This window comes from Hirundo rustica, chromosome 6 (assembly GCF_015227805.2).
Source record: "Hirundo rustica isolate bHirRus1 chromosome 6, bHirRus1.pri.v3, whole genome shotgun sequence".
NCBI classification, from domain to species: Eukaryota; Metazoa; Chordata; class Aves; order Passeriformes; family Hirundinidae; genus Hirundo; species Hirundo rustica.
Genome location: NC_053455.1, coordinates 15,265,929 through 15,284,672, shown reverse-complemented (window position 1 = coordinate 15,284,672; position 18,744 = coordinate 15,265,929). Strand labels below are relative to the sequence as shown.

Sequence of the window (18,744 nt, the reverse complement as noted above, 5' to 3'; positions counted from 1 at the left end):
CTCCTCTCCCCTCAGGAACCTGATACAGACTAATTGCAGTGTGGGGTACCCGGCCCTCCCCCAGGAAGGTGTGAATTACCTCCCCTGTGCCACATGGCCAGCTCTGTGCCTGGGCTGCTGGCATATGGCAAGGCATCGCTCCAGCTTCTGCTCTGCTAATTTGTGGTTTTATTAACATACAGGGGAGGAGAGAAAAGGCATGGGGAATGTCAGGAAACTCTTGTCTAATATGTGAGATCCTATCCAAACTATCTCCTCAGCAGATGCCTTAAACTGCAGGGACTCTTCCTTTTCTTCATAGAGTATGACAGAGCAGGAACTCTGCGGCAGGGATGAGGTCAACTGGCCCCATGCATTCAGAAAATAAAAATGAAGTTTCAGAAGCTATTGTTTCACTTTTCTGTTAGGTAGTACTAGTTGCTCTGTATCAGCTTGTACCCTACTACCGCTTTCTGAAGTCTTGCTTTTATTAAACTACTTGGAAGTTGCTTTAACAGCTTAAATAGATTTAATAATTTAATTATGGGTATTTCAGCAGACATAAACTGCCACAAAACATGAGATTGCTGGTTTGAGGCCTTAGCATAACTGCTGTGCTAGCAGAGCATTAGAGAAAACATTTGATATTATGTATTTGATAAACACCAAGATTACACTGTCCATGTGGACTTGATGTAAAATTCTTCATGACTAATTTGCACCAGTAGTACACATGCAAATCAGAGACAGAGAAAACATTCTGCTTTACTGTCCTGTCTTTCTGCAGTAACTTCATTCGCATAGGAGCGTGACAGCTAAATGGTAGTATCTTTCAGTTATTGGTTTAAGCATTTTTTAAAATTAGATAAAGCAAATATAAGGTTTTTCCTCTAGCTAGAAGACTCAGGGTATCCTGGTAAGATATTGATGAGGCAAACCAGGCAGGGACAAGAGAGCTTTCCGAGCTCTAGCTAGACAAGTGTTCTTCTTAAGACACTGAGATATTTTTAGGATCCAAGCTCTGCTTTAGGTCCTGTGGGGGTGCAGCATAAGTAGACTTAAACGTTGAGAGTTCATGCAGAGCACGTAAGAGGCTGCAGAAGAAAACCAGCCCAGAGCATGTCCCAAAGCAAACACAGACCATTAAGCATTGGAACAGGCTCTCCAGGGAAATGGTAGAGTCACCATCCCTGGACTGTTCAATAAACAAGTGGATGTGGCACTTTTGCTGTGTGACCATGGTGGCATTAGCTTTTGATTCTGTGAAGGCAGCAAGGGGGGCACAAGTGCCATGCTCCACCCTGGGGAGATCTGGCAGACAGCAGGCTGGGGGTGTGACAACTGGGTTGTTAAACACAGATAAACAGAAGCAGCTAAAAACTTCAAAGCAACGACAGACATGAAGTAACAATACTCTCACTTGTCCCCCAATTCAGTTCTCCTTGTGATCTCACGGAATTAGAAATTGCTGAAAATCATGCAGATTCAGACAGCAAGATGCTGAGCTTTGTTGTCAGGATCCAGCCTTGATTTGTTGATGAAATGGAAACAGAAATGCATCGTCAGATGCAGAAAAGGCCTACCTGGTCTTCAAACCCTTCAGGATGCAAAACCAACACACATTTCCTTTTCATAATGTAAAAGTCTGATTAAAATGGCACAGGAAAGAAATGAGGGCATGCTTACCTTCGCCCAGTTCATTTTTTCAGCCTTCCTCATAAGGAACTGTCATAAAATTGGTTTTATTCTTCAGATGTCACATTAACTCCAAAGATGTGTCTCCTCACATGAGAGAGAAAACAGAACCTTACCATCTCATCTCCCCAAAACTTCCCCCTCTGGTCCCAAGGGCATGAGACAAACAGTGCATTGCAAGGGAAGTCTCACACATAACTGACAAGCTCTGTATGCTTATGATTACACTGTCACAGCTCTTCTTCAGTAATGCATGAAAACAAGAGAAAAGCCCTCCAGAGACAGAGGGTTTCAATTATTTACACAGATGTAATAAAAAGTTTGTTATTCTCACATAACTAGCAAGTGGTTAGAGGGGGCACTCAACTCCTCAGACAAATTTCCCTGAGTAACTGAGAAAATTGGTGCTTCTTGTCATGGCAGTGACACTGGTTCATTCCGTACTGTTTGAGACACAGAAACTAAGCCTCATCCAGAGCCAGTGGGCGAAGGCTACCTGTCCTCCCAGCAATACAGATTCCACTGTTTTATGTTTTGGTTGAGTTTCCCCTCTCCTCTGCCTGCTAAGTGTGAACAGCATCAGCTATGAGGGATTTAGAAATCTCAAGTAACTGAAAACAGACAGAGGCTTTGGAGTTTATGGCAGATATAATTTAACTAAAATCCAAAATATATTTTTTGACATTTTTTAAAAACACTCTTAAAAAATACTTGCCCAGATCAGGTTAAAATTATTTAAAAGCATAATTATTATGGAACAATCTTCAAAAGTGACATTTCAAAACATCTCTTCCATTACAGCAAAGATCATAGTTCTAACATGTTTTCAAATACAGGCTTAACTTCAAATATTAATCAAGAACACTGAGTAGCAATGCTTATTCCTCAGAAATCTACACATCTCCCATTGTTAGTCCTGGCCCATTGCCACCTTAACTTTATTTTGCACATTCAAAATGCATTAACACAGGACTAAGAGAATTAAACCTGGTGGAGAACAGAACCGAGAAATATTATCAGAGGAGAAAGAAAACTGGGACATTTCCATAACCAGAACTGTAGACTTACTGGTAACATTATCTGTATTTTCTGCCTTCCACACTGAGCTGGAGGCAGTAAAAGCCAAACCTCCCACTACCACCAGCTCAGACTGTACTCGCACTGTATATAGCCGACCTTCTCCTGTCCTTCAAAGACATTAAAATTCAAATCAAGTTTTATCATTAGAGTATGCCCACAGTGAATTTCACCCAGTAACTTTTACCCATCTCACAAAATGGAGTAATTATCAGAACTATGTGAAAACTAATTAACTTCTATTAATATAGAGATTTAAGAAAAAAATAAGAACATAAAAAAACCAAGATCCAAGACAAGATTCAACAGTAACTAACCAAAAGTTAATTGGGCCCTTTAAATCAGCATTTTGTTTTGTGCCTGCAAAACCAACACACAGGCAACATCCTTATACAATCTGTCTTCTAGCTGGGTTCCTCCACGAGCACTGACAGCCTTGATGAGAAGAGTCCTTGCTTCTGTCACACTGAATGATCTTGCTGTTATCTCATTTTATTTTAGTGATTTCCTCTTCTTGGCTTGCTTTTTGGACACGGCACCTAGAGCTGAATAGCTCACTGATGTCTGAGGCAGGAGTAGTTTTCCAGACTGTGTAGGGTACTTGGTTTTCATAAGGACTTTGAACAGTGGCTGGGACAACATGTGTTTCAGTTGTTTTTTCATCCCCTTCAGCATCTTTTGCTTCTGGCTTTCTTCTTGCTCATTAGCTTTTCGCCCTTGTGGCAGAAATCAAAGATACAGAACGTTACAAGAAAAAGACTTGCATTGCAGCCCTTTGTAGTGATAGAGGCAGATGCTGACCCCAGCTTTCTCTCTCTAACAAGGTCACTCCCAGTCATCTGTGATATTTTCAGATCACTCAGACTGTTCACAAGGTAATGAGATTAAGAAGAATCCTGACTACTGAGTAACAATAGTTAAGGCCTGATCTGAGGAGAAAAATGAAATCAGGTTGCTGTAAGGTAAAATTGAAAGCACATTACTAAATCTTTTGTAACTGTGTAAGAGGGCACTTCACTTAGCGCAGGAATGACTGGGATTTTAATTGGTCTCCAACAAACTACACAAGAATCAGAGACTGAGTGCACTTTAAAGCATAAACCTGGCAAGTTTCTGGGTGGCAATTACAAAGTGTTTCACTTGAGAGTCACAACTTACTTGGATTGGATGTGCTGTGTGGAAACTCATTCCAAAGCACAGCATACTCAGATTATGTCAAAACAAGACACCAGAGTGCTAATTATCTAAAAGCACTCCTGAACAATGTAGACAGAGATGGTTAGCATTTGCGTGCAAAGTGGTTGAGAACCACCTAGTCCAGGCATGAATAAAAAAAGACATTAATCTAAACATGTTTCAAAATTAAGGCACTGGCATATTTAGCAGCTAACAGGTTAGAGCCAGACTAATCTGAAGTGACCTCTGCAGCAACCCTATTCAGCCTGCCTTCAAAGAACTGGTAGTAAATCATACCTTCAGCCCCCAAAATATGAACAAAATGGGGCATTTTACAGTGCATCTAAGCTTTGCAAAACTTCATGGCATTGAACTAATAGCCACTTGCAGTTGTACAGCCCTACACATTCTCTCAGCTACAGCCTATAAAATTTTAAAAATGTAAAAAATTATTTACTTCTAACAAACCACCAAAACCCTCATCATTTTCAATATATGTATTGGCCATTTAGCCCACACAGCTCAATCTACTTATAGCTCACATAATATTTGGTGTTCCCTAGCACTTCCTGGGTGTTCCCACACAGAGCTGTCAGGCTCCTGTCCTGATGCCTGACTACAAGAGAGTGGGAGAGAGAAGCAGAAGTGTGGAAACAGCCTTGTCTATGACAAGAGGGGACAAGACTCAATCAGGACATACAGGGCTGCTTAGATGACTCTGAAATGCTTGCCAGAAGCTCAACAGCTCTTGTCCTACAGTATGTAGACTTGTCTGCGACTTGCCAGAACTGTCACACCTCACTCCCTCAGCTCCAGCACTCTCTGCTGCACCATCATCCTGAAAACACCACTAACACCATGCATCAACAGCACTCCTTCCCATTCCCCCCACCCCTGCCCTGCAGCTGCTGAAGCTTCTCTGCCATGGTGAGGCTTCTTCTGGACACCAGTGCTATGGGCCCTACTGAGCATACCCATGAAAAAACATCTTCTACTTGCCCATCAACATGTCATCATCAAGATCAATCTCAAGAGCCTCTGCAGCTTGCTGGAGCCAGGAGTTGTGTTGCTTTGCCCGACTGTTGAAAAATTCTGCCTTCTCAATCTGCCTTGCCAAATTCACCCGTTCCTGCAATGAAAGTACATTTAGACATTATGGCCAGGTTTAAATGTGGGGTACTTTAGCAGAGTTAAGTGTTTGAGAGCATGCACTACAGCACAACTGGGGTGCAGAGACACTTCTGTTCCCTACCCACGTCCCACGAGATGCCCCACCTAATAAACACATCATCATTCATTAGCGTTTTCTTTCCTTAGACCCATGATAGAATCTGACTTCTCAAACATCTCAACTACTAAACATACCTGAATGTCAACTCAGCATGCTATGAATGAATCATTATAAACATTTGAGAGACATCAAGAACGAACCATGATTGAGATACCAATCGTTTCCATGTTACATACTTATATAGTACAGCTTGATCTCAGAGTTATTAGTCTGAACAGTAAGGAGCAGCCACTACTTTCATTCCACTCTGGAGAAAGTAAATTCCTGCAGGCCATATGGAAGGAACAGATCATATTTTGAGGAATGCACCTGAATCTTGTTTAGGCACAGGACAGAATGTCCTGTCCTTCTTCCCAGATGCACACAGGCGGAACAAAGACGTCCAGCAAACTTAACCTGAACTGCAGGCTTCCAGCTGGGCTAAGCAAATAACTAATTCACTGTGGAAAGAAAATCTGCACTAACAGTAAATATGAACCAACCAGAAGCAAGTTCTGCTCTTTGGAACATGCCTGCAGTTGCCTAAAACAAACCCGTGCGGGGACACTGAATAGTCAGTCAGGTGCTACACAGTAACAGCACCAGCCAGGACTGCCAAGGTAATTACTAAAGAGAGAAGCAACACTTGCAGTGGGCTACTAAGGCAGTCACTTCTTAAATCGTTACAAGAAATTTAAAGTAAGCTTTTCCATCTCTGTAAAATTTAAATCCTCTTTAAGTCTACCCTGGTTCAATAATTCTATTCCTCTCAAGTCTGAACCCCTTTCAGACTTTTCCAGAGCTCAAATGAAGGCACACAAAAGGACAGAAGGAGTGTGCCAATGGTACAGACACAAAGAACCAGCAGAACTGTCAGTCCCAACTACAACGACTTTGTGATTAAACACAGGACAGAGCGTAATAAGACCTTACTGTTGCAAGGGCTTATGAGACTGGAGTCCTGCAGCTACAACTACAAAGTTCTCTTCTGAGGAGAGGAGCATTATTACAGATAGGAGAGACTGTGAGATAGTGACAGGAAAAGGAGTGTAGAAACAGTATTTATTTGCCCATTAATTGAGAGAGCACAGTAAGAGTCAAGAACCACTCATTAAGAAACACAGAAGGAACCTCTGAAGCAACACTCTTCAAAACAACAGATTTCTTTCAGTAACTAGAAACATTTAGTGGGTAGAAGGGGGCAGGCGGGAGATAGGGGTGGAAATCAGGTTCTCTTCATTACTACCAAGAGGAGAAAAAAAATGAATCCGTGGAAGCATTTTATTTGATTTCCTTTCCTCTTTCAGAAAGCTGCATCTCCTGAAAGAAATACCCTATTTGCAGCAAGCCTGGGTTTTGAAACCTGCTGTCTTTATTCCCAAAGTGAGGATACTGCTGTTGCCACTGGGGTAGACCCTGTGCTCAGTCCAATCCAATTAGGTTAGCCTGAATCAGAATATCATGAGGAAGACACCTACTGCATTATCTCACTGCTTGCACTCTTCTCTGTTCTCAGTGACTGTGCAATATGCAGACATTTCTACCCCAGCTGGATTCCTTTAAAATCCAGTATTTAAGTATGTCCCATTTGTATAGAACCGACTATCCAAACTGTTAAGAGAATGCTGAGACATGAAATAGCCTCTTACTCAAGAAGTAGAAAACCTGCAGTGATTAGATGATTTCTAAAACACATTGTTTTGTTAATTCTAACCATTGTTTATCTTGTGAGTTAGGGAATGACTGAATCCTCTTCAAAATGGGCAATAACGTAGAAAAGAGAAATACACTCAGCTTGACAGGGTTCAGTGGCAGCTGTGGCCTCACAGCACAGGAACTTTTAGAAAAACAGACAACTCACAACTTCAGATGGAAAGAGGAAGGTGAAGACCACTGAATATCCCTGGACCTGCTACTGTTCTTTAGTCTGTTAGTCTTCCTACTAACGTAAGAGGCTTTAAACCATATACTACTTAGCAGAGCCATCCCAGCTCCACAGCCACAAAAGATATTCACTTCCCTATACTGTTTCTGGACAATTGTAAGTGATGTTTATGTTTGAACGTCTTTCTTGGGCCAGTTATTGAGAAGAAATCATAGATATTGCTTAAAAAAATATAAAGTGCAATTAATTTAATTTTCAAATCCAGATCCTCAAGAGAAAATTTCATCTGAAACCCTGAAAGAACACGACAGGCAATATCATATCAGTAATATAAATAAGCAAGCAACTACTCAGACTGCAAAAAGACTGTTATTTCTTTACCTTAATAGAAGTCATGCACTTGGCATCAACTGGGAAAAACGGGAGCTCTTCACTCTTCTCCAGTGTTCTGTAGATTTTCCGAAAATTGATCAAGTCCTCAGGACCAATCAGCAACAGGCTGAGGCCTTCACTGGCAGCTCGGGCTGTTCGGCCGCTTCTGTGCACGTAGAGCTCAGAAGTACGAGGGACCTGCAAGAATTCAGAGAACCATGCAGCTGGCCATGGACACTGCCAGCACAGCCTGGCATGCCTTGGACAAGAGGCTGCCTAAGAACACGGGCTTTTACACACACCGCACATTGCACGTAACACAGATGGAAGTGATGTTAAAAATTATGTCTTGACATGCTTTGTGTTCTCTGATCCAGAACTCTTCCTTGCAAAATCTTTTGTGCAACTCTCCTAACTTCTGACCCTCTGTCATTTCTTTTGCAAAGCAGGAAAATATTTTACGTGTCCTCAGAGAAGAGTTATAAAGCTGAGTTATTTGACACCTTTGGATATCAAAGGTAAGCAAAAATCAAGGAGGATCATATCTATTACATAACTTCTGGAGCACACATTCATAAAGTGCTACTTATTGCAGTCAGTCACTGCAGAAATTAGATCTTTAAGTAAAAAGCACTAAGGACAGTTAAATGATTTAATCTCTGTGCTTGGGACTATACTATGTATGGGATCAAGAATTACAGCTTTACAGTGTCCAGGATTTGGATCAGCAAAAACTTACATCAAACCAAAACAGTAAAAGGAAAAACATTAAAAATGCTTAACCTGGTAGTGGATGACATGCTGGACATTAGGAATATCAAGACCACGAGCTGCAACATCTGTTGTCAGGAGGACACAGCTGAGAAAGTGAAAAAACGTAATGAACATAAAACTGAAGAGTAAATAATTCACCGAGGAACACAAAATACAGCAACCTAGAATTCTACCACAGCAGTTTAAGAAACAAGTTTATACTGTATTTTCTGTAGGACATAATGTCATCTGTTTTCCTTTACAGAAATGATACCCAATTTACCTCAAGGGCAGTATTGAAACAATAATTCTTAAAGTAAAATTTAAAAATGCAAATGTTGCCTTCAGCAGGTCTATTCAATAAATAAGCAGGTATGTTTTCAATAAATAAATGCACTACCTAGCTGGATCCTGTTTTCCTACATTTTTCTTTTCTCTCAGTTCACAAGAATGCTAGAAAAAATTGCTATTCATTGACCAAGGCGGGGAGGTATGTGTCCCTGCATTACACTTTTCAGTGCACTGTCCAGGTTTTTAAGAATTTCTTTAGCTTGCTATGACCACACCATTAACAACACAGTTGATCCTCTGGCTGTGCAGACCTGTTATTAAAAGTTTTACCAGTTGAGAAGAATCACATTATTAACATTATCTATTTAAATAACAATTTTTGAGGGGTGAAGTATCTTCTAACAACTTGCACTCAAACAAAATCTCAGCAAATTAAAACCTAGAAATAAAGGGGGGAGTTTTGTTCTAACAATTACTATTTCTCCTTAGACAAGATGAACTACTCAAAAATGTTGTGCTTTTATATAAGCAGTCTCTACAGAGACAAAAGTCTCCCTATGAAATGGAACAGTTTGTTTCAAAAACATCTCCCAGCAACTGAAATGAGTAACTTTTAGGTAATGGAAATTTGTTAAGATTTTATAGCATCTGACTGCATACACTACTGCTACAAGGTTGAAAGGAGAAATAACAATAGAAAATTCTACAGCTTGCAATCTACAGAAGGCCATGAGAGATGGAGATTTCTCTCCTGCCTTGAGAATCGGCAGTCTCTGAAAACACCTCACCTGAACTATGCAAATGCTATCAATAAATCTACCAAGGGATGCTGCAGCTCCATCACAGCAATTCAACCTCTGTTGTCTGTGCCTGAATCTATTAACAAGGTACAAACTCCCAGACAGCATGCAGCAGTTCACAGCAGGACTAAACTGTGAGGCTTCTGGACTATGGAAGTAGTGACACTAAAAATCTCCTCCCAAAGGCCAGGCGAAAGACAACCCAAACCAATGTTTCCCAAAATGGCAGGACAGGTCTGCTTGGGTAAGCCCTGGCTGTCCACTTCTGCTGAAAGGCACAACTGCCCTTTCTTTCGCATTGCTCAAAGATACTTTGACCCCTGGGATACTAATTTATGTAACTAAACCGAAATGGATAGTAAGTGGTTAGTTATCTGATGGTTTAGGGAGATTCAATAACTTACAGAGGATCAAATGAGCTGCACAGCCAGGACATAGGCAAAGCTGTGAAGGACAGTTATAAAAACATGTCTGAAAACAGGGCACGTGACAGCTCCTTCAGCAGCAACAAACTCCCAGACCACAGGCTATTTCAGGCTCCTCCTCCTCAGGAGGTCTCTAGTAAAACCTCCTCTTCAAAGCAGGATGAGCTGCAAGATTGGACCAGGTTGCTCAGGGCTTTTATCCAACTGAGCCTCAAAAAACTCCAAGCCAAGCAGCCTGTTCCCATGCTTGACTGTCCTCACAGAGAAAAAGCCCTTTCTCATATCCAGCCTGAACCTCTTATTTCAACTTGCACCCATTATCCCTCATCCTCCCATCAAACACCACTTTGAAGAGCCTGGCTCCATCTTCTGGATAACCTTCTTTTATAGTGTCAGAGGGCTGCCATTACCTCCCCACAAAATACTTTTCCCAGGTAACACAAATGCCCCATCCCTTCAGCCTTTTCTCCTGCAGAGCACCAGTGCTTCTTGAATACCTTGGTGGCCTTCCACTGAACTTGCTCCAGTTCATTACCTTAACTGTGAAAGCTCATCCTTAATCATTAGTATCTTGGGCTCATGAACAGGGGACTCACATCCTCAGCTAACTTTCCCAACCTGCTCCTACACTAACAGAGTTGTTTCTCCTCCCCACCACCCTTTATGCAATTTCTTTTGTTCTCTACTAGGAAGTTGAAAATCAACTCACCTCTCTCGCTCAGCAAACCTTTCCAGGTTTTTCAGCCTTTGCTTTTGGTGCATGTTGGCGTGCAAAGGAAGAGGATCACAATTTAAGATCGTGAGGAGAGAACTGAGGCGTTTTACACAGTCTATGCTGTTTGCAAAGACCATGGTTCTTCCTGGATACTGGAGAAGAAAGTAATAGAGATAATAATCCTTCTCATTTGTGTTACAGTGGATTCTGGTTTCTGTCAGAGTCTCAACAGTAGCCTCTTTCCTTGTTAGGTCTATTACTTTGGGTTTGCCCTTTATTCCTACTTTTTCCATCAACAATTCTAGTTTGGTCTTCTTGTCCATCTTTTTAGCATTCTTTTTTTGTAAAACTCTTGTGGGAATCTGATGAACTAAAGTCAAAGTGGCAGAAAAAACAAAAGTCTGTCGTCGAGGGTTATACTGTGAATCATTTAAGATTTCCAGCAACTGAGACAGCTCTAAGAAGTGACCTTTCTCAACCATTCGGTCTGCTTCATCAATCACAAGGCACCTGTCAAGTAGAAAACACACAGTAAAAATACACTTGTGCAGCTAAATACAAACCTGATACATTTAAGAAAAACTTTTCCTGCTGAACACATAAAGGATGTTGTACACATAAAGCTGAAAGGAACACCAGGTATGCTGGGACAGTTACAGTGGCCTTCTGCATTTCTTCTTGAAAAATCAGGTTTTTACTACTGTCTTTAACTGACATTTCCCTCCATCAAAATAACCAATGTGCATTTCAATAAAACACTGACACAGAAATAGGTAGATTTTGTGTAGTCTAATTATTTAACCTGTTAGTAAATTTAATCTGTATGCAGAGTTCAGTGCATGCCCAGTTCAGTGTCCAGCAGTTAACTGAAAAGGCAATTTTACCTGAGCTGACGAAGATTTGAAAGATGTGGGTGTCTCTCTTTAACTAACTCCCACAGACGGCCTGGGGTTGCAATTACAATTTCTGGCTTTCGATTCAGTACACGTTCTTGCTTCTGTGCAGCCATGCCTCCTACTAGGATTGCAGTCTTAATGCCTAGAACATATAAATAACAGATTTTATTTCACCAATTTACCAGTGAATGTTTTTATATAGATCTACTTTATGAAGTGTTTTAAACAGTCTACACTGCAACTTTCAACAAGCATTTCAGCCAGGAAACTTCAGGGGATTTATGTAACTAAATTTTACAGAAATATCCTCATTACAGTTAGACGACAAGAGTTAGTGCACCTGTCTTTCAACAGCATGAAGAATCACATCCATAGCTGTTAGTTTTGTTTTTCTTTACACGTATTTCAGAGTCTCATGTTTTCTCAATTATATTTGCACAAACAAACATATTCCTGCTAAGAATAACCAGAAGATCCTTTCAAGAGTAAGAGTGAGAAAAGCTTGTCTTGCTAAATAACTGCTCATTTGCTATGGAATAATCCTACCAAGTATGCTCCCACCTGATTAACGGTTCTTGCACAGTAGCACAGACCTCGTTAGCTTCAAGTAGTCTGCAGAAGTACTAAAAGGAGTATATCTTTGGAAGCAAACTCCACACATGGCTTATTTCACCTTACTTCTTCAAAGAATACACTAGCCCATGATAAACTCAATGCTACTGTGCAAGACCCTTCTAGTATCCAGGCTTCCACTGATCTCTCTTCTGGACTACTCGTGAAACACCACAGCAGGTTTTTTTTTCCTCAAAGTGAGTTTAAAGCAATAAAGAAAGCCCACATCAAAACATCTCCTCTCCCGCTGCAGCAACTATATTATCCCTTGGGCAGCAGATTTTTAAACATAAATAGCACTGTTCCTATCAGAACTGTATGACATAAATTGATTATTTCAGGCTAGTATTTAAAATAAGTCTTGTAATCAGATGCAGACTGACGAGCACAGCAGGACATACAGACACCAAAGGAAGATGGGCTTAAAAGCAGTTTGTTGTACTACATATTCTCTTTAATAAATAAACCTTACTGGTACTGGAGAAGTGGAAAGAATTGAGAAAAACTTGCCATCTTCAACAGTTTCAAGTCCTCACTCATTCACTTAACAGATGCACTGACTTCTGGTTTGGAAAGGAGAGGAAGAAGGGGGAATTGCTTTTGTCAAGCATGCTACTCAGTGACACTTCTGTGGCTTGACTGCTGCAGGAGGTAAATCAGACAATCCAGCAAGGCCATCTACTCTATATATTTATAGCCATAACTTTTTTTTTTTTAAATTAGATAGAACAAAGTCATACATATATGGCATATACAAAGATTGATATGCTTATTAGAAATGAAATTTTATATATATAATCAAAATTATATATATAATGAAATTATTAATTATGTATCGCCTACATTATCCAAAACTAGAACAAAGTTAGCTGTTGCCAGGTGTTTAGTACTGATTCTGTGTTGTGAGAGCATGAATCAATACCTATTTCAAGGAAGACACATTTTAAAGCAAAACAGCTTACATTAACTGCTTACTTCTGCATGCATCTCACTGAAGAATCTCCATGCATTTCTCACACATCAGTGGCTAAAAAAACTCTAAACCCTCAAAAGCTACACCAATGATATGATTTTATGGAAGAAAGTGTGGCACACATTCTGGCTCACCACCAATGCCAAGATCCAAACACAGTCTAATCTGGCTGTGGAACATGGCCTGTGGGATTTACATACCTGTAAATTTTGCAACTGCATCAATGTGGTGCTTTACTTGTACAGCTAATTCTCTTGTAGGAGTAAGGACCAGTCCTAAAAGAGGTCTCTTCTTATGGGAGTCAACAGTATGTGTCTCATCATCAGAATTGAATTCTACATTTTCCAGCACCTTCACACAGCCCGTTGTGAAAGATGCATCATCTTCATCTCTGCTATCTTCAACCTGCTGATGGGTTACTTTTTCTGCTTCATCCTCACTTTCCCATCTTGTTTCATCATGATGCTGATGGGACTCTTTAGAAACACTGTCATTTCTGGTTGTTGAGTTATTTGATTTTTGCCACTGCAGCACCGAGTGAATCATTGGAATTGCAAATGCAAGCGTTTTGCCGCTTCCTAAAAAAACAAACAAGAATAATAACACAGACTGACAAGTCATTTATTTGAAAAGATGAGAAAAGCAAGAGCCAATCACACACACTGTTCTTAAAACACACCATTGTAACAGATGCAAACTCATGATCTTTAGAAGACCAGAAACTTGCAGCAGTAGCATCTTTTCTCCTGCTCCCTTTATACATCTCCATTCCCCTGTTCCAGGGGAACAAGTATTTTTCCAATCTCCAGCAGGTCAGGCATATTTATTTGTTCTAAAAGTGTTTTTTAAAAGCTGCAGTCGCAGTAAAGATATTTTTAAAGAACTGTATGCCCATAAGGAGAATACCATGCCCTAATTGAACATTCTAATCAACACTCTCCAAATAAAGGAATAGCAAATGAGGCCAAGGACAAACTGGAATGCACTTCAAGGATCAGCTTCCATCTTCAGTTTATAGTCCTGTGTTTACAACTTTCTAAGATACTGTATTCTGAAATACTCCATCTAATTTCCTGATGTAGCACTGGGTCACATTTTTATAATCAGAACACATACATCTAATTTAAAAGAGAGAATCCACTTTGGAGAGACAGGGCTTGTCAAAAGCAAGTCTAATTGCAAGGCTTCACTGTACCAACTGCAAGTTACATCCCCACCACATATTCCCTTCTGAACTATCTGTCAGTAATAAAGACATTATGAAAAGCCTGGTAGCACATCCACCCCAGTTAAGCTTTTCAGAAGTAGCAGTTCACTAATCATGAAAGCAGCATCCAGAGTACAAGATGCTGTTATACCGTTCCTGTAATAGGACGCTGCTGGAAAGCAATCCTCCGGAAATCTCATCTCAATTCCTGTCCATATCAAAAAGCTGTAAAGGTTTGCCAACTCAGCAACACACAATTTTGCCTATTTAAGGGGAGAACCTTAATATGACAATACAGAAAAGCCCAGTGTCATCATACTGACCAGTGCTGCTGCAAAGTCTCGTATCCACTTATCCACCTTTCTGCATGGCTGGGGAGGTATTTTATGACTTCTGTCTGCACTTGAAACAGAAAATGTTTGTAACCTGTATTTAGAGTTCTTATACAATAAGGTTCTGGTTATATGGAATATCTGTTTTCAAGGAGAAGAACACCACTGATTTTGACTTAAAGGTAATGCAGTTTGCTGGTGAAAATATCAGTACTGCACCCAGATTATGGCTGTGATAATCAGAACTATTCTGCAGACACTGGATTCACCCACAAATTAAAGCAATTATCATCTCACAGGACGTATTATCTTTATAACACACAAACCACACACCACAGACAGGTGTGCAAAACCAGGAGGAAAGAGCATCTTGGTATTACAACTCAAGCCAATTCATGCTCTTTTGAACAGTTTCATATCATATTTCACAGAGATTTGGCTCCTTAACCAGAAACCTCACTAGTTCTACATAATGAACAGCAAGGGTTAGACCCACTGCAAAAACAACAAGCTTTGACATTCCCTTCCCAGGAATGCAGGATGCAGACAAAAAGAATCAAGAGTTTCAACTTCTCCCAGCTGCATCATCTCCTGACAGGCAGTTAGCTGTCCACACCTCTCAAGTTTCTACAGGAACATGATGATCTGATGGACTCTCTGGAGAAAATATGGATTTCACTCATGAAAGAATAAATGAGCAAAACACAGTCCTACTACCTCAGGGTTATACAAAATTATAAAGCAACAACACAGCCTGCCACCAACCACACCTCCCATTCGGCAGCTAGAGAGGAATTTGCTTACCAGCACAGACAAAATGGAACTTTTCTGCACTACAAAAACACCATTTAAATTTTCAGTTCCATTTTAAAAAACACTCCCTGCAGGGCTTTCTAATCTTACTAAAGCTAATAGCATCAACGAACCTTCTAATTAAATAAAAATGCAAATGACTGCATATCTTATTAGTTACTATACCCTCTTGCTTGAGAGCAGTAAATGACTTTACAGAGCAGCAGTAAGATAAAGCAACTGGAAAGATGAAAACAGTGTGAAGGAAGCTTTTAGACCAAGGCAACTTCCAACTGTGCTTCGTATCTCTAGGTGTTTTAAGGAAAAAAAGGTTGCTGAAGGCAAAACCTCCAAAGGTATGAACCACAAAGTCTGAGGAAACATAATGTTCTGAGACTTCATAGCATTAAGTAAACAAGGAGCTCTAAGAAATTTCATGAAGGCTAGCAATGCTCAAAGCATGAACTGAGCACAAGATGGATGTGAATCTACCTCTAAAATCATTAATGTGATGGCTCATTTTAAGCACAAGCAGAGAGAAGGGCTGGTGACAACATACATGCAAAGCTGGGGGACAGAGCACAGGGTCGCCTGTTTTGCTCTGAGTAGGACCTGGTCATACTCACACTTAACATTGTGCCCAGTGTTTATTCACTGCTCCACACTAGTAAGAATTATCTCCACAGGAACCTGGTTCTCTGTTTTGCCTTGCCAGGAGCGCATGTTTGGCTGCTGCAGGAATGACCCTGTTTGCTTCATTAATTTGGTCTTCTGCAGAGTATCACCTTACCATTCCCAAAACAGGAAGCACTTTAAGAAACAGGAAAAGAAACTTCTGCCAAAAGTATAAAAACTCACTGAGACTTCAAAGCTTTGCATGCTTCATAAAGATGGGACGTTTCCATGTTTGTAAGTTACAAAGTTTTAAAACTTTACTAATATGCTGGATATGCAAAAGACAAAAGCTCTTATAATATATAACAGCTGCTTCTTCTACATATAAAAACTTGCAACCATGGGCTACATTTTAAGAAGAGAAATGGGATGCTCCGAGCATACTGGGTCAGTTTAACAGATCTGTACCTGTTTCTGCAGCACCAAGAACATCCATATTATCCCGAATGGCAGAAGGCAAGGCTAAGGCTTGAATAGGAGTTGGAGCACTGAACCCCAGGCAGCTCAAGGCCTGCAACACTGGCTCAGGTACAAACAGGTCTTTCCATGCAGATACATCAGCTTTTTGATCAGTTGAGGCAGATAAAACTTCTGTTGTCCAGTTTTTTACTTTTTTAGAAGTAGCTATTGATGGAAGGGCATCCTGTGCTTGAGAAGCCTCATTTTTAGGTGCCTTCTTTTTCTTCTTCTTTGGAGTGTCTTTTCTGCTTGACATGCTCCCAGTCACATGTCCACGGTCTTCACAATTAGCTTCTTCAATTATCTCATCACACTTTGCCTCTTTATCAACCAGCACATCAATTTCTGTGGCATTAGGAGTATTGCCTTTATCCGTTTGGCTTCTCAAATCTTTGTTTTTCTTTTTCTTTTTTGGAGGGATGACAGGTTCCTCCGCCTCCTCACTTCCTTCTTCAGAAGCACTCTCAGCCTTTCTCTTCTTCTCTTTTACTTTTCCCACTTTGGAAGAACTTACTAGCTTGTACTCTGTGAGTTCCTCCAAGCACACTATATCTCGAAACTCCTCCTCAGCAAATAGATTGGGGTCGATTGGCACAGTTTTCCATTCTCCTACTACTTCAATGCCTTTTCGTTTCGATTTAAAGGAGGATCTAAATCTTCCTCCTTTTCTGACCTTCATTTTTTTTTTTTTTTACCTAAAAGGGAAACCGAGGAAGAAAAAAAAGAAGGCCTTCAAATCCAAGGAATGGAGACTACCTTTATATTTAATCAAACAGGAATCCATAAAATTATTACTTCTTTTTAAAATATATCAATAACATAACTTAAATATAACTTCGAGCTGTGAAAAACGCCAATCACTTTTTAAAATTTTAGAAGTTTAATAGCAATAAAATGGTTATAAAAATAGTAATAGAATTAGAGTAATAAAAAATTGGACAATTAGGGTGAGGACAATACAAGACAATAAAAACAAGGTGCTTTTCAGGGCAAATAAGCTCTGAAAAAGGATGCCCGTTAACAGAGGATTAAGTCTTAAAAGCAATAGCCTGTTGAATATTCATACATCTCATACATGGTGCATAAATTCCATTGAAACAAAGAACTCTCTCGGGACAGTGTCACTGTCTTCCTCTTAATCTCTACAGCGTCTTCAGGGCTGATCGAGGCAGGAGAAGTTAGTCTCTTCCGATAAGGGAATAATAAATTCTTTTTCTCTGAAAGATTTATGTATCCTGTGTCTGCTATCTCTTTGCGAGTACCCCCTTCCTCTCTTTAAAAATACCCCACATACATAGTTTCTATTTAAACTACAAAAACTACCCTTTAACTACGAAACTACATTTACCATACAATCAAAATATTCACACAGCACTACTAATCAATACAACATAATACATATAGTAAATATCTTGCGTAGAGCCACATAATACGCGCTTTTCACAGAGCTAATATGCATATAGTTAAAATATAACTTAACAAACGAAAATATAACTAAATACAACAGGCAGACCAGGCCTACTATGACCCTCCTGCGGAAGGACTTGAGGAGATAAAAGCAGAACGGCTGGATAAATCCCCACAGGGCGCGCAGTGCTCCCACCCCTGCACCCCCGGGACCACCAGCCGGAGCCGCGGCACGGCTCAGCGCGGCCTCCACTGCCACACGCGGGAGCTCCGGGCACCTGCTCCCTCCGCCCCGGCTTACCGCACTCAGGAGCCGCGGGAGAGAGAAGGACGAAGAAGGACGGAGAGGGACGGAAAAGGACAGAACGAGATCGCTGGCCCTGCCCAGGCCCGACCTTCCGCTACCGCCGATACCCTCCGCGTGCGCTCCAGGGCGCCGCCATTGCCGCGTGACGTCACCGCGCCCCGTGACGTCATGCGCGGCGCCGGCCAGGGCGGGGCGGGTGCGGATGCCCGCGCGCGGCGCGTCCCGTGAGGGGCGTGTGAGGGGCGTCTGGAATGACAACCCCGAAATTAGCACCTACGGCCGGGTATCGCCGGCATTGCTCATTCGCTGCAAAGATTCGTTATGTACGCTTGCTTGTGCGTTCGTGGGGGCCTGTTTTTAAGGACTGTTACGGGTAAAGTTACGCATTTAGGAGAGAAGTTGCAAATAGCTACAGAAAAGGAGCAAACACCATCGAGGTCACAGCAAGGTTCTTTTATCCTCTTGTGTGATCCATGCTCTTCGCAGCCGTATCCTGCTCCTGCTGCAGGAAGAGCACATCATAAATTATAATGGAAGATTTTTGTTTCTTCTAAGAGGTTGGCTGATGTTCAGAAGAGCGTCTAGCTATGAGATGGGGAGAGTTAAAAACCAGGAGCTGTGTAGGTGATAGACTAGGACAGTAGGT

At 41.0% G+C, this 18,744-nt stretch overlaps 1 protein-coding gene across 1 annotated transcript; it reads right to left on the bottom strand.

Annotated features, from left to right (window-relative positions):
• Positions 1-2,344: 2,344 nt before the first annotated feature.
• Positions 2,345-18,242, bottom strand: DDX24 (DEAD-box helicase 24). The gene is made up of 9 exons (XM_040068365.2): positions 18,093-18,242; positions 16,334-17,079; positions 13,120-13,497; positions 11,323-11,476; positions 10,433-10,948; positions 8,238-8,313; positions 7,464-7,652; positions 4,927-5,056; positions 2,345-3,467 (listed from the first exon to the last, which is right to left on the bottom strand). Exons 2-9 carry the CDS (start codon positions 17,061-17,063, stop codon positions 3,244-3,246), a joined length of 2,397 nt encoding a protein of 798 aa, XP_039924299.1. The 5' UTR covers positions 17,064-17,079; positions 18,093-18,242; the 3' UTR covers positions 2,345-3,243.
• Positions 18,243-18,744: the final 502 nt, after the last annotated feature.

Coding starts and splice junctions, on each gene's coding strand:
- DDX24 (XM_040068365.2), bottom strand. CDS start 17,063: ATGAAGGTCAGAAAAGGAGGAAGATTTAGATCCTCCTTTAAATCGAAA. Junction 13,498..16,333: donor TCTTGGTGCTGCAGAAACAG/GTACAGATCTGT, acceptor TTGTTTTTTTAG/GAAGCGGCAAAACGCTTGCA. Junction 8,314..10,432: donor AGGTTTGCTGAGCGAGAGAG/GTGAGTTGATTT, acceptor TCACTTTCTCAG/CTGTGTCCTCCTGACAACAG.